The following is a 15897-nucleotide window of genomic DNA, read 5'->3' as shown; positions in this document are numbered from 1 at the left end:
CAAACCAGGGTACCTGCACAGAAAGTCGGTGGAGGAGTTACTGCTCCGCCCAGGCTGAGGATTGCTGAAGTCCTGGCTGCTCCAGGCTACAACAGAAGGGAGCATATCCATGCCACCAAACGGGGTGGGTGCTGAGACGCGGGGGTCCTGTCTTGTCTTAGCCCTTCTCGGAGGGGGCGCTGGACCCGGGAGCTTTGGTGCCGACCTCACAGGGGCTCCTGGTGTGGCTTTGAAACAGCGCGGCGGGGGCGCCCCTTTGGGGACCCACAGGGATGGCTGTTCAAACAAGGGACCCCACTAACCGGTAAGCAGCAACTGGCTCCTAGGGATTTAGTTGAAAGTCTGCGCCAGCGAGGGTCTCTGAGTGCGTGGGTGCTTGGGAGCGGCGCAGGGTCCCAGGGGGTCCCGAGGCCAGGGCCTTATTAAATCCACCCCAATCCCCGGGGACCGCGCCAAGGAAGAGGCGTCTGCAGGGAGCACGGCGGAAGTGGGCGGAGGCTTCCTCTCTGGCACCGAATGAGTTACCAGTTCAAACTGGAAAGGCGCTAAACAGTGTTGCCGTCTTGTGTGGCCGGGACCCGGCTCCTCGCGGCACTGGGGTGTCCCGGGCAGGTCGCCTCTGACCGATCCTAAGCCCCGAAACGGAGATACAGTCCTCCAGGGCCGCGCGGACACCGAGCCCGGTCCTACCCCCCACACAACTCGGGTACCCAATCGGCCTCGCCCGCCGCTGAGACCCCCAGGCCGGCCCTGGTGGTGGGAGAGCAGGGCGCACTCGCGGCGGTCTTCAGTGCATCTCGCACCCGCAGCACTTGGCTGAGTCCAGGAGCCCGTTCTGGAGGGAAGGGCGGCTACACGCGCCCAGGCTCCAGGAGAGGATTATGTATCCTTGGGGGACCAAGCATCCACGGAGGATCATGCATCCGCGGGGAGACCGGGCATCCCAGGTGGTCTCATGCACGGGGGACCATGCATCCTTGGTGGGAATCACGCATCAACAGCAGGATTGTGCATACGCAGGGATCCACGAAGGACTGGACTGGGGTGCTCAGCCCGGCGGGAGGGGTGCCGCCCTGCACGCACTGGCCCGCAGCGCTGTGCCCGGGCATAGATAGGCTGCCTGCACCTACAGGGATGGCGCGTACGTCCGGGGGCATCTGGGTGGGTTAGAGTGTTGGAGGGGTGAGCACTGCAGGCGCCCAAGCCTTGGCTGCCCCGCACTCACGCGCGCTCTCGTCGGCCGCCAGCAGCAGGGCGGAGAGCCCCAGGACCACCGCATGCATCCTCCGCGCCGGGCCCGCGGCCCCCACCTCCTGCCGCCAGGCCCGCCTCCTCGGCCCCCGCCCCTTCCCCTGCCCGCCGCCCCAAGGCGGGGAGATTTCCGGCCAGAGACCCGCCTGCCAGGGGCATTTGGGCCTGAGCTGTTAGGATAACATGTCTGGTTCTGCTTTACCCAAGTTGCCAGCAGGGCGGGGAGGGAGGGCAGCGTTTCTGGTTCCCAGGAGGAAAGTACAAATCAGATCCCGCTTCATCATGTGGGCAGCAGCCTTTTCTCTGCTCTTCCCAACCTTCTAATGGGCCCTGGAAAAGTGCTTCCTGGTGGTTGTGACTGCAGGTAAGTTAGTCAGGGGGTGGTTAAACTGGTCACCGCCTCTGGGCCACTGAAAGGCAGTCGGGTACCCACCAGTCAGAGAGTGCCCGTGTCTGTGGGAGGAGTGGGATTCCAGGCCTTAATTGGTCCTTAGAAGTCTTACAGGGGATGTTAACTGGCTACTTCTCTGCTTCTCTTGCCCAAATCCATTAGGGTCTCGTCCTCACTAAAGATTTTCCGGATGGGCTTGAGAGTTAATCTAGATTCCAGGATGTAAGACGGAAAGGTGGGTGGTGGAAAACCTTCTCTCAGGATCTTTATCTATTTGTCCCTCTATCTATCTATCCATTTATCTAAATCTGTCGTATAATTTAAGGAAGAAGTGGTACTTTGGCATGCTGATGGTGATGACGAAGATGGAGTCTTTAACTCCTAAATCAGGCAATAGCCAAACTCTTGCTCCTTTTTATTTTGGGGAGTTTTTGGTGCCGTCCTTGAGTCAAGGGCGTTTCCCATCCCCAGGACCTTGCTGCGCTGATCAGGTGGTGGGTGAGGTGGAGCGCTCCCTCCTTCCCTGGGCAAGTCCTGCAGCAGAGCCACCCGCCGTGGAAGAACGCACCCTCTTGAAGGGAAGAGCAGAGTGGACGGTGCAGCTGAACCTGTGAAACTCTTCTGATTGTTTCCCATTTACCAGAATAACACCACAGAGTCAGACATCTCTGGTTCCTCCCTACAGTTTCACTGTGCTTCTGATCAAATGCTTTATTTCCTTAAAGGGAATGTTTACTTATCCTGAGAGCCTTTCCTCCCCTCCTCATGCCCAGTTTGCCATCAGGCTTCAAAGCATTTCCTGTTTTCTCGTCAGAAGTTCCAATTCTCGTCTTCTACATCTCTCTCCTTTTCAGAGAGTCAGCTCTACCACACAGACAATCAAAATGTCCTGTAAATATTCTGAATCTCTTCCCTCTAATCCAATACAAGCGTGCAGTCCCGAGGTCTGGGTTTCCAGTCCTTCAGCTTCATGTCCCCCAAAACCTTATTGACAAAGTCCCACTCCTCTCCTCTGCTACAACCTCCCCTTTCATTGATTCCAGTCCCCAGATGCTCCTTTCCAAGTTGTCCTTCAAAGGGAGAATGTCACAGTTTGTACACACTGGGAGCAGGACCCTAGCTGCTAGAAAAGGAATATAAAATTGAAATCACGTACAGGAGTTAGGATTGGGAGTAGGGGGTGTTTATGGTTGAGGAGTGATCACTGTGGTATTCCATATACTCCTCAACATTTCAAGTTTTAGAACAAAATGTTTGCCCTAATACCTAGGTGTTATTCAAGGCATCTCCACGTGTCCCATATTTCATATGTGCAAAAAAGAAGGCAAAGCTTTAAAAATTTGAAGGTGGGTCTTTGTCTTGGGACAGCAGCAGTATGAATAAGAGCTCTAGTCAGTGTCTTCTGTCTTGAATCTGTGGGAGGTGTTTTTCAAAGGAAAAGTAGAAAACATCATGGGGAAAGTGGTATATTGTCCCTGGGGAATAGCCTCAGCTCAGAAAATAGTGGTTCCCACCCCAAATCAGAGCCATGGGATGAAGTAGACGGTGAGTGGGAGTGGGTGGAGCAGAAATCTCAGAAGGTAGAGAAGCGTGTCTGACTAAGTGTCCACACCTGACCCCTTAACTAAGCCTTTTGTGGCAGATATGAAAAAGGGACCACATTTCCTTCCATCTTCACGTGATCACCTCTCTGCCACGTGACTTTGCCACTTCTGCAATAAGAGGAGAAGCTTTTTCTTCACCCCCTGGGATTTGGCTGGCCTGTGAGTTCCTCTGACCAAGAGAATGTGGGAGCAGTTATGTTGCAGGAGTTCCCAGCGCAGGCCCAGAGGCCCCGCAGCTGCTTCTCTCTTTCTCTGTCTCCGTGTCTCTATCTCTGTCTCTCTATATGTCTCTGTCTCTCTATTTCTGTCTCTCTCATTCTCTCTCTCAGCACCCGGATCCTGTCCTGTGAAGAAGCTGGACCAGCCTCTGACCATCCAGCCTTGATGTCCCCTCAGTTAGACTAAACTAGAAGGGACTTCCTCCTGATTCCAGGCCCCTGACTTCCCCTTCCTCAGAGCATTTACTTAGAAAACTTGTCACTGTAAACTCTTTCTCTGTCCCTTGGAGAGGTATATAAATCTTTTGAAAAGTCTCTTGCCAGTTTTACAGCCCAGGAATGTCTTTCTTAGGGCCACAGGGCTCCTCTCTGAAATGTGACTGGGAAAATAGAGCTGCTGTCTCCTTGTCTCTGGGGGGTAGTGGAGGCCTAATTTGGGGACCTCTTGGAGGTACAGCCCAACTCCAGACATGAGTGAGGCCATCTGAGACAGCCCAGTCCAGTCCCAACGCCGTAGGACCGCACGTGATCTCCTCTGGGAGAGCCAGCCCAAACTACTGGGCCACAGAATGAGTAGCACCTAAAATCTGTGTTGGTTTAAGCCACTTCTGGTTGGAGTGGTTGGTTACGCACTAATGGATGTGGATATCCTTCCATTGAGTCATGGTTATGGTGCCTGGACGGAAGTAATTTGACTCAGCTTGCCGAACTGCCAGCAAATCGAGTATCGTCCCTCAGCTCCAGACAATTCTTCAAAGCCCACCTTGTGAGGCCAAGGTTGAGAGTCTGCAAAGCGTGTTCCTCCTTTGCCTGCCACGTCCCTTGGGTTCTGCAGACAGGAGCCACAGAAGACGGGAAGGAAGAGGAGGAGAGGGTGATTGCTCTTTCTGCTGGCTTCCTGCCCCTGTTCTGGATGCCCCAGCAATGGCTCTCCGCCCTGGAGCTTTGATGCTTCCAGGCTGTCTCTGTTGGTACTCCTGGAGCCAGCATGTGGTGCCCCAGAAGAGCTCCCGGAGAGGCAGGCTTGTAGCTGGGTGAGGGTCCTTCTCCGAGTCCCTGGGTTCTGGTAACCCAAATGTTTTAACACTGTTCTCCCAGTCCTTGGGGTGGGGGCTGCATGCTGTGGTTGTCTCCCCACTCTTCCTGTTTTGCTTTTTGAGTTCTCCAACTCTTTCATCCAGTTCCCTCCCTGTGGAATTCTCCCTGTAGAAATTTCTAGTTCAGATTCTATAGAGACACAATCTTCAAAACTCTAGTGACTCAAAGGTTGCTCCTATGTGGCACGGTGCAGTGAAGTAAGTAGTGAGAGGAAAGTCACCCCAGCTCCCCCTTACCACGGGGTTGTGCCTAGGATCCATGGATAGAGCTGACTGGAAGGCAGATGATGAGAAAAGCTAATGGATTGTATGAGCATCGGGGGAGAAGGCCAGGAAGCATCAAAACCCAACTGAAGGGAGAAGGTATTGAGAAAATTTCCAGAGTGTATGTCCTTTACCACATCACAGGATTCTGCTTGAGCACCGTCTCTCCTCCTGCCTTCAGCATCCAGGTGGTGGTTATAGCGTCATGAAATGGCTGTCCCAGCTCACAGAAGGAAGAGGGATTGCAGGCCAGAGCAATTTTGCAGTGTCTGCTGACCTCAGATCTAGGACCTTTCTGCTTATGTGTCTCCCTTTTCAAGACTTGCTCAGACTCTCCATCCTTTCCTGCCTGAATCTCATTTGAACTTGTTTGGAGGAGAGGATCATGAGCGGGGAGGGTGCTGCTGACGTGAAGGGCATATGCTGCCAAAGGGGCATATTTAACTGCCAGGAAAGTTCTGGAGATCATGAAGCTCAGGCTCCCAACTGCAAGATATGTTTCGTTTGGACGAATTTGGAAGCATCCTCCTACCAGAGACAAGGAACTACCTGTGAGTATGTTTGGGGCAATGGCTCATGCCCACACTGTCCCTCATCACAGACCAGGCAATATCTCTGGGAGAAGCAGACCACTCTGTCCCATGAGTCAGCAGCCTTCCTGAAGATGTGGGGTGAAGTGAGGGAGGAATGTGGGGCAGCTCCCTCCCCTCCAGCAATCTGTAAACGGGCTGAGTCCAGTGCTGTGTCTGTGTCAGGGGGTCTGAGGACATCGCTGTTCTCTCCTCCTTTGTAAGAGCTATTACAGGAGGTGGAGGAATTCCTTGGTGCAGGTCCTACCGAGAGTGTTAATAACAAACTGACATTAATTACCAATAGAAAACACAAAAAAGAGGCTCATGCAGGCCACCCAGTATAAAATAGCACCTCATGGACACTAGGCATCCCCTTGCTCTGCTTTCTTCTTCTCATCACAGGTGTCACTTAATGAGTTGATTTTCTCATTGTCCATCTGCCTCTACTAGAATGTCATACCAGGAGGAGGGATGTTATCTGAGTCCTTCATCCCAGGACCTGGCAGAGAGGCAACACAATAAATACCAGTGGTGTGAATGCATGCAGGGGTCTGCGGTTATAAAGGATGGTGATTTGCAGACATCCTGTTCCCTCAGCCAGTCATTGTGCAGACTTTCCCTTCTCCTCTCCTCCACCCTTTAGGATTCAACAGCTCTGCTCGATGGATGTTCAGGGAGAACAGAGGAAGAGGTGAATAAGCCCCATGGGTAGCAGGAAGGGGAGCTACAATTAAGCTGGGGAAGGGCCTTCCCTGTGGGCATGAACACAGCATGGACATGCAGGGTGTGTGCGGTGAGATGATTAGACAGCAGGAGAGGGCAGGGGGCAGATGCAGCAGGAGAGTTAGGCTGTGACTTGGAGCGTGTTCTGATTAAGGGGCTGTGGGCAGAGGCGGGGGCTCCAGAGGTCTACATAGGAAGCATTTAGACAGAGCAGTGAGGTGGAGGGTTTGGGGGATGTTTTTGAAGCTGCATTTGTTTTGCAAGTTCTCGGCTTTATCTCTAGTTCATCCTTCCTTGGTCAGCTGTAGGGAGGAGCCTGCAGGAGATGATGGGGGTGTTAAAGACCCCGCCTTCACCTCCCCGACTCAGTCCTGGTCCTGGGTGTAAAGAGAGACACTAGCCTCCAATGACACAGAGGTCCCCAGGGAAGGGAAAGATCCGGATGAAGTCCTTCGGGGACTTTCAGCACAGATGGCATTATAGGGTCCCTGCCCTCTAAAAATTCCAAAAATCAGTACAGTATAAAGGGCAAAATAAGTATGAAGGACTCCAGAAAATTCTGATTTTCTCTACAAGAACTAGTCATGCATGATATTTTCAGCAAGCTCCTCCACCAGCATCACAGCCCTGGACTATACTTGGTAGGACTCTGGGTCTTGTCTCCAGAGCAGAACCTTGATCCATCTGGACAGTTGTCCAGAGAATCTTGTCTCTAAGGCAGCATTTGTGAAGGTCTGAGCCTTCTCCTGAGCCGAGTTAAGCCCCTCACACAACACACAGGCTCATATTGGTAGAAGGGCCCAGGATACTCTTTGTGGTTGATGGAAGAGTGGCCATCATTGTACCTCTCTCCCTGAATCGGACCTCAATGGTGTGACTATGCATGTCCTCCCGTCTGCAGGTGGAGTCTGTTTCCATAACTCTGGAGTGGCCCTGGCCTTTTGCCTTGCTTTGGTCAAGAGAAGACAGCATTGGGGTCACTTATGAGCCTAGACTTCAAGACACCTTGCGTGGTTCCTCTGGTTCTGCTGAGACCCTGGAAACCACGATGAGAACAAGCCTGGGTGAGTCTGAGATGAGACGAGACTCAGCTCAGAGTTTCCCATTGTCTCAGCCAGAAGGCAGCCCCAGTCAACCTGGAAGCTGACTGCAGGTGTAGGAGTAAGCCCAGGTGTTCTGTGATGAATTGTGTCCCCCCAAATTCATATGTTGAGGTCCTAACCCCTAGTACCTCAGAATGTAACCTTATTTGGTGAAAGGTCTTTAAAGAGGCCATTAAATTAAAATGAGGTCATTAGGGTGGGCCCTAAGCCAGGATGATTGGTGTGCTGACAAGAAGAGGAAATCTGGACATAGGTGTGCACAGCGGGAAGACCATGGGAAGACACAGGGAGAAGTCAGCCCTCAGCAAGTGAGAGAGAGAGGCCTCAGAAGAAGCCAGCCTCGCTGACCTCTTGACCTTGCACTGCCAGCCTCTAATTGTGAGGAAATCAATTTTTATTGCTTAAACCACCGAGGCTGTGGTGCTTTGTTATGACAGACCCAGGGGACTAATGCCTGGTAGATGTGACCAGAAGAATCACTCACCTGAGCCCCGCTCCTCTTGCCCACCATGTAATCATGAGCTTACTCAAGAGCAGGGTGTTTTAAGCCTATATGTTCTAAGGGTGGGGTCTCACAGAATAAGGTGAATTCCTGATTGAATGTCCCTCCTTTTCTCCCCCTGCACACACATCTGCCATATACGGGGACACCACCGTCACCTTCCCATAATTAGGGATCTTGAATCCCCTCTTCCAGCACACACCTGAAACTCCAACATTTCCATGTAAAAGCATCTACCATCTCAGGCACGCCAGGCCTCCCCTCTCCTAGGCCCGCCTTGCACGCGTCAGTTCCCTCTCTGCTTCCACACACACGTCTCTCCCAGACACCGTCACATGTAATAATCACTTTTTTCAAATACAGCACAGGTCATTTCTTTACTTTTGGGAAACAATACCACAGCACTTTCAGAGTTACAGTCAGGCCTTTATTTCATTCTCCGGGCTCCTTGTCCTCCCATGTTCTTCAGCTCATTCCCAGCGCAGACAGCATTTCTTTATCCCAAACCAACAGGTACCAAGATGGTGATGATTTTCTGGGCAGTAAAACCATTTACACTCGGCCTCTCTTTTATAGCACTCCTTCTCTGAGTCTACATCCTGGACCTGGGCTGTGGAGAGGAAACTCTTTGAGTCACACAGTCAGGAGCAACATTCCCTGTGAATTCGGGGTCATGACATGTGCACCGCAGAGCCCGCAGGAGAGGCTCCTTCTGCAGGCGCCTCCCTCAGAAATCCTACGGAGCCCCGGCTCCTTCTGCTCTGCTGCCACTGCTGCGTTGGTTCCTGGCGGGCAGGACAGCCTCTGCTCTAAAGAGGGCAGGTACTGAAGTGTCTGCCCTGAATGCTGACTCAAGGCTCCCCTGCCTGCACCCCAGCGTCCAGTCCCTGCTCAAGATGCTCAAGGGGACTCTGTGTAGCCTCATGCAGCCTGATGAAGACCAACCCACAATGCACACCCCTACATGCCCTGGGCACAAAAGGGCAGGAGAGATTGGGTCAGAGGAACAAGGCAGAAAGAGCAGACAGGCGTCAAGGACCTTCTGTCCTGCCATGTTTTGTGCAGCATCCAGGCCTCAGGAGGGGCTGGCATGTGGGCCTGTCACCATGGGCTGTCAGACAGAGGCCACAAAAAGTAAAAAGGCAGGAATCACAGAGGGGGAACACACCTGGCGTGTCTCTGCTGCTCTGCAAGGCCCTGCCTAAGTTCTCCCTTGTTTGCCCTCAACCAGACTCTGTATGATTCTGGGGTTTGTCTTCCTTTTCAGGAGAAGACAAAGTTGAGTCTGAGGACAGCTCGGTGACTTGTCTAAGTACACACTGCGAGTCACCATTGGAGCTGAGAAACACACAATGGTATTTTGGCTCCTGGGTTCAGCTCTCTCTTATATCCTGGGCTCTCTCCCTGGCACGGAAGTTGGACAGCAAATGAGCCCTGGGGCCGGCACCTCCTACGTGGTTATTATCCCCTTGGCCTGTTCCAAAGCCAGCCACACCTGCCAGCCTGAAAGCCTGGCCTGGCCTAGTGGTGTTGTCTCTAGCTACTCACTGGGTCCATGTCAGGGAAATGACTCCATCCTTAACCTGAGAGATACTGAGGACCATGTTTCAGTCCATTAAGATCAAGCTAAGAATCTCCCCTGAGACATTCATTCTTTGGTTGATGCTCTCCATGATGCTCAGATTTATTACTTATTTCCAGATCCTGAGCCACTCCCCCATACGGCCTGGTCCCCATTCCCTGGGCATGAGACCCCTGAGACCCCACACCAGCCTGGTTTCAGAGCTCACCTGTGGCAAAGTGAGGAAAGAGGATGAAGCAGGTCAGGAGCACGAAGCAGAGGCCCCGCATGGTGAACGCCGGCTGGATGCTGGGTGGTGGGAAGAGATGGAGGAGCTGCTCTGAGACTGGGACCCAGCGAGGCTGCTGCAAGTGGGGGGAGCCACTGTTTATATGGCTCCTTGGTGATTGCACAACATTTGATTCTGGAAGCTTGCCTGCTATGATCCTGATTACAACACAACTATTGATGTCTGTATCTGGGACGCTGTCCTTTACCCAACCCCCCTCTCTCAGACACACTGTTCAGGTGGGAATGACCTCACTTCCCGCTCCGGCGTCGGATACTTGACCCACACACCTGACCTCAGAGAGTGTTCAAGGTTGTACCCCTACCCAAGGCCCCAGCAACTAGAGGGGAGATTCCATTCACCAAAATGATGATCGGGTTGAGGGGAAGGTGGTTGTGGTGGAAACTTCCATGACTGTGAAGCTCAGTATGTTTGTTCAGTCGTTGGAGAAATAAAAGCTCTTATTGTCTTGAAAGGTACAAAAACAATGTTGCCCCAGGATTGCAGCAGCCCTCTCACTTTTGTAAAGAAGGGGAGCTGGGCATAAATCAGACACTGGTGAAAATATCCTGGGTTCTTGCGAACTTGGTCCCCAATGGGTCCAAGGACCCCTAAGCCTGACCTTCTGGATTGCTCCAGCTGTGGCCCTTGTTTATTTCTTCCAGCTTGAGCTGAGTTCTTGGTTATATACAATTGCAAGTGTGTTGGCTGACACATGAGATTTGAGGCTTCAAGGCAGACAAAGCCCAGTCATGATGGGGGGCTCAGCATGGTTGGTGGGGGACCCTAGGAACAGAGTTGCACTTTTGTAGTAGTCAGGTAAAGCAGTGCTTTCACATCTGATATGGGGGGAGTGTTCTGGATTCCTGTTAGATATCGCGGGACCCCTGGAGATGCTTGGGGGAGGTATTTGCAGCCATAGCTTTGCTGTGCAGTCTTCATGCACATTCTCATGGGCCTCCTCTGCTGTTCACGCCTGCAGTAGAAGCAGGTGTGGCATGTCACAGTGGTCATGAGAAGGATAAGTGCACAAGTGATCTGTCACGATTTTCTCCCATAACAGCAAGTCCTGACAAGATGGACCCTCTTGTTGAAGTAGTGAAGTCTCTTCTTTCTCAGTGAAAATAAAGACAAACATAAGCTGTTTGCTAGTTGCTTTTTAACCACAACAAATTCGGAAGGAGCATGCCCTGTATGAAACAACAAGGTAAAGGTTCAAAGATCGAGGTTTCTCCCTCAGGCGAGGCAGAAGACTCCAGTCCCTGGTATTTGGAATATAGGCCACAGTACTTGTTTTGGGATGGATCACTGGGTGTGTGGCACATCCTTGCTTTTACCCAGATTTGAACAGCAGAATGGCCCCTTGGCCCAAGCAGATGTAGATGAAGTGTGTGGTTTCCTGTGTCACGTAACCTGAAGGTCCTCCCCACAAGGCAGTGCCAGGTGGGGTTGTACTTCTCGTCAACGTCCTTCTCCATAGGGGCCACAATGTCCTTCTCTGTGTTGTGTTTCTCCAGTGCCTGGTGGGGGTTAGAGCTGGATTCCTTTCCTGAGGCCACTGTCACAAATGATCATAAATGTAGTTTATTCAAACAACAGAAAGTGATTCTCTCAGAGCCGAAGAGGCCAGAACTCTGAGATCAGTGTCCCTGGGCCGAAGTCACGGTGTTGTCTGGGCCACACTCCCTCAGAAGCTCTAGGGAGAGTCTGTCCTTTGCCTCTTGCAGCTTCTGGTGGTTGCCAGCAGCCCTTGACTTTTTGTCACACCCCTCCAGTCTCGGCCTCTGTGGACCCGGTGCCTCCTGCTCTTCTGTGGGTTCTGATTTCCCTCTGTATATCTGTCTTATGACTTGTGCTGGTGTTTAGGGCACATTGGAAAAGTCCAGGATAATCTCCCATCTCAAAACCCTTAACTTAATCACATCTGCCATGACCTTTTTACAAAATAGGTCCGTTCACAGGTTCTAGAGCTGACAGCTGATGCCCTGGCATCATTGTTCAGCCTTCCACAGGGGCTTTCAGATGTCTCCAGTTTCTTCAAAAAGGACCAAGGAAAGCAAGGCTCAAGCTTCATGGTCACAGCACGGCATCAGCCTTATGTGGTGGCAGGAAGTTGTCACCCACCAGACCAGCGGCTGCTTCCAGAGAAGCCTCTGGAGCTGCCTTCCTGCTCCAAGCTGGGAAGGTGGGAGCCATGGAGGATCCACACCCACAGCAGGGACATGACGGGCTCTTTTTGCTGACCCCTGGGGAAGGATCAGGAAGCAGGGCCTCACCTTAGATTTTGAAGTTCAAATGGGGAGACTCCCCCCTGGGTCTGACTGATCTGGGTCTCACTGGCCTTCCCATCACGGGAGAAGACATTTCCCAACACTGCGTGGGCAGTGCTGGCAGAGTGGACCGTGGTCAATGTTTATCCTGTTATTTCATCAGAAAGTCACTTTTCCCACTGTCCACTTGTCACCAGAGTTCTGCATTCCTCACTGACCTATTGCTTCCCAGGAGGTGGAGAAAGGTGGGCTGTCCATGACTTTCATTGTCAACAAGTCCTCAGTAATGTCAGGAGCTCTGCTCCTCCTAGTTCTTTACCAGGGGCGAATGAAAGATCTGATTTTGGATGGGTGATTACTGTAGCACTAGTTTAAAGTGAACTGACAGCAGATCTCTGGTCCAGGCTCACAGGGGAGGATTATACTGTAAAGGGCAGAACAAGGTCACTGAAGGTAAGGTGTATGATTTGTGTTCTTCACAATCATGGCCCACATGTGTGTGTTTCATGTGACAAGGCCCAGATGCAGGTTTGCTGTGTGGAATGACAGACCTCTCACATCTGGGGTTTCAGCCCCAAAGTCTTCCATCACAGTGTGCATAGGGCCACTTTTTCTCCCCGAAAAGAAGCAGCTCAAATTTGCTGAATGAGGTGAGGTACCATAGACACTCCCACTGGGCCTGTTTGTGAGTCCTCCCCTGGCTCAGAGGAGGCCCACGTGTGGCCCTTGGGAGTTACCTTTCACAATGGTGTCTGGGAAGGTCCTCATGGTCCATGTTGTCCCTGCCGGGCCGCCTCACCCAGCTCTCAGCATCTCTGGTCACAAGGCTTCCAGCTCTGATTCTCAGGCTGCTTGCGTTTTCCCTGGAGGACCAGTAAGACTTGTTTCTCTCTCAGAGAGAGATGCATGGGAAATCGAAGGTTTATTTACACAAGTGCTCACTCATGGCAGGTGTTCTTGAATAGAGTCAGACTTACCATTGATGAATAAATGAAAATCAATCGGATGTATTGGAGTATATGAGGAAGTCATGTGACTTACAACTAATTTGGCCTGACCTTGTTTTTCCAAAGGGGCCTGAGGCAGTCTGTGGAGCGTGCATTGTCCATCTGCTTGAAACATTTACTATGACCCAAAGACAAGAATGATGCCCTTAAAGATGAGGATGTAACTTCCCCCCGTATCAGCATTTGTTTAAGGATTAACATCTCTTCCTGGGAACTAAGCATCAACTACCGACCTTCTGTGCTCACCTTGGGACCACCGCCCTGCTGTGCCAGCGAAGATCCTGTGACAGTTTTAAAGAGATATTCTTGTCATGTGTGATGTATGCCCTTTGTGCTAAGAGGGTCTATAACCACTCTGTACACCCCACTTCTTTGTTGCCCTTTCTTCCCTTGGGAAGAAAGGCCACTTGGCTACAGTCCTCAAACTTGGCTCATAGTAAGCACACCCCAATTTTGACTTATAGATTAACTATGTAAAATTTGCATTGACATTTCTTGGTGTCACTGCAGCAAGATTTCAGAGAAACCCAGCAGAAACCACTTGGAATCTACACTGAACCGGCCTTTGGTATAAACTGCCCATTGGCCCCAAAGAATCACTGCGTTCTTCAGGTGACCCTGGTGAGATCTCCCGAAACTCAGACCTCTTTATTCTAAGTCAATAGTCCAGAGTTTATATGAGCTGTTTCCAACTTTAAGCCTGGGTGTCTTATTGGGATACTGGGTCATACCCTAGATAAGAGGAACCTGTGGGAAATTCCTAGGAAAGGGAAACCTATGGGAATTTCCTAGGCCTTGGGAGCCTATGGGGCGAACTTTGGAGTGAATAGGCAGGCTGACTTTTAATTGGGCTTTAAATTTGGAAGAATTGTGTATAAAGTCTGATCAAACTGCCTGACTGAGAAATGAGAGCCTGAACTTGTTCAGCTCTGAAGAGAAGGGCCACCAGCTTCTCCCAGCTGTAAGGTGTTCTGAGGTGACTGAGAACCTCATGGGAGTGGCAGACCCACTATACTGCCCCTAGGAATTGGTCAGACTTTATAGTAAAAACAAACTAAAAGAAAGAGGGGAAATTGAGCTTCTAAAAGCCTACCATTCCCGAATGGGCAGCCTCCCCTCGGCACTCTGGCTGGCTTCATGCTGAAACTTGCAAGTGCTTAATGAAATGGGGATAGCTGTAAATGGTTGACAAGATAACCCGGAACGATTTAAAGTTGTCTTATAGATTAACTATGTAAAATTTGCATTGACATTTCTTGGTGTCACTGCAGCAAGATTTCAGAGAAACCCAGCAGAAACCACTTGGAATCTACACTTCTGGGCTCCTTTATAAGATCCAAGTAAGAGGGAAATTGTTTTAAAAGTCCAGCGCCCCACCTTCCAGCATAATTGCTCAACTAAAGGTTCCAAAAGCTGTAAATATTTACAAAGAAAGAAAAAAAAATTCCTCCCATGCTTGTTTGTGTCCTGAGGGCTTGACTCAATAATTGTCGGGTCAAGGTCTCTATATACAATCAGACAAAGCGTAGTGGCACCCCATTTTGTAGTCAGAGATAGTCAGACAGAAACGTGGGTTGCAGTCATTCTTGGGTAAGGGCCCTACCAAACTGTCGCCAGCCTCAGAGGAATTATAGCTGTCAACAGAAGGAGCATCCTGATTAGATCAGATTATTTAAGAGGTGCACTTAAAAGCAAAACCTTCAAAATTCCAAAATAACCTTATTGAAAGTTTTATTGCAAAAAGCTAATAGAAAATTAAGTTATAAAAGGTACCTAAGGGAAAATGTATGGGACCATAGTTTACAGACACCATCAAAATATACTCCCAGAGTTAATGAGACTCTGAGAGGCATTCTGGGAGACTGCTGTGTTAAAGGTAATGGAATTATTCAATACTGTCAGGTAGTTACTGTTTGTCCCTCTGAAACCTGACAGGACATTTGAAAGTATTTAGCACCTTATGATGACAAATTCAGCAAAACTGGAAGCTGATATTCAAAGCCTGATCAGAATTTTTTCGACTTCTTCACTAAGTTAAAATGAAACTAAGCACCCAGAGGGAAAGAAGCCAATTAGGATGAGGGAGTTGGACAGGTAGATTGACCTCCAATGTCATTAAAGTTGCAACCCAAATTTCTGAGAAATTGAGAGCCAGTCTCTTCAACTTACAAAACTTTGCAAAAGTAGCAAGCAGTTCTAGAGGCAGTTCAGATTCCACCCATTTCCCTTATCTCAAAAAGGCTTATTGCCTCACCTTTCTGGGAACTGTCATCCAGCCCACCTCCTATTCCTAAGATTGAGGAAAAAACAAAGAAAAAACACAAATGCATAAAGGTACGTGCACGCCTATGTTCATGGCAGCGTTATTCCCAACAACCAAGACTTGGAGGCAACACAGGTGCCCATCAAGGGACGAATGGATAAAGAAGATGTGGTATTTATACACAATGGATACTACTCAGCCATAAGAAATGATGAAATCCAGCCATTTGTGACAACATGGATGGACCTTGAGGGAATTATGCTAAGTGAAATAAGTCACAGGGAGAAAGTCAAATACTGTATGATCTCACTCATATCCGGGAGATAAAAACAATGACAAACAGATAGCAACAGAGATTCGACTAGTGCGTATCAGAGGGGAAGGTGGGAGGGAGGAAGGTGAAAGGGGTGATGACGTGCATGTGTGTGGTGATGGAGTCTAAGTCTTTGGGTGGTGAACATGATGGAATCAACACAGAATTTGAAACACATTACGATGCACACCTGAAATATATACAATGTTATAAACCAATGTTACTGAAGCAAAAAAAGAAAAAGAAAAAGAAAAGAAAATGGGGACAAAGAAAAAAAAGAGAAGTGAACCACAGGTAAGCCTGCAGGACACTAGGCCATCCACATGTCATTTTTGTGGAAAAAACTGGCCCTGGCTCCCAAACGCCTTCTTCCTGAAATAAATACGATGGAAATGTGACCAGGCCCACTCCGCTCTCTAGTTTGTGTGTAAATCAATGCCACCTTCTGTGACTAAGGTAGTAGGTGTTT

The 15897-nt window shown here is 50.2% G+C and overlaps 1 protein-coding gene and 2 long non-coding RNA genes across 6 annotated transcripts in view; 1 reads left to right on the top strand and 2 right to left on the bottom strand.

Moving 5' to 3' along the window:
* The window catches only part of XKR5 (XK related 5), a 33209-nt gene extending 31847 nt beyond the window's left edge, over positions 1-1362 (bottom strand). The window contains exon 1 of one of the 4 annotated variants that reach the window (XM_001494027.5): positions 1226-1362. In XM_001494027.5, coding sequence (XP_001494077.3) covers positions 1226-1283 — 58 coding nt within the window. In that variant the 5' untranslated portion in view covers positions 1284-1362. Of the gene's footprint in view, positions 1-302; positions 1108-1225 lie in introns of those variants that run through there. The other 3 variants (XM_070253267.1, XM_070253268.1, XM_070253270.1) reach the window with 3 other exon arrangements.
* Positions 1363-1376: 14 nt separating this feature from the next.
* On the top strand, positions 1377-7184 carry LOC138921078 (uncharacterized). Its single transcript, XR_011433339.1, has 4 exons — positions 1377-1615; positions 2114-4338; positions 5007-5376; positions 7022-7184. It is a non-coding gene; the product is annotated as an uncharacterized lncRNA (long non-coding RNA).
* Positions 7185-8130: 946 nt separating this feature from the next.
* Positions 8131-11894, bottom strand: LOC106782651 (uncharacterized). Its single transcript, XR_001379918.3, has 2 exons — positions 9516-11894; positions 8131-8335 (listed from the first exon to the last, which is right to left on the bottom strand). It is a non-coding gene; the product is annotated as an uncharacterized lncRNA (long non-coding RNA).
* Positions 11895-15897: the final 4003 nt, after the last annotated feature.

The sequence above is a fragment of the Equus caballus genome, chromosome 27, assembly GCF_041296265.1.
Source record: "Equus caballus isolate H_3958 breed thoroughbred chromosome 27, TB-T2T, whole genome shotgun sequence".
NCBI classification, from domain to species: Eukaryota; Metazoa; Chordata; class Mammalia; order Perissodactyla; family Equidae; genus Equus; species Equus caballus.
Note: the sequence above shows the minus strand (reverse complement) of the source record. Positions and strands in the feature narration are given on the sequence as shown.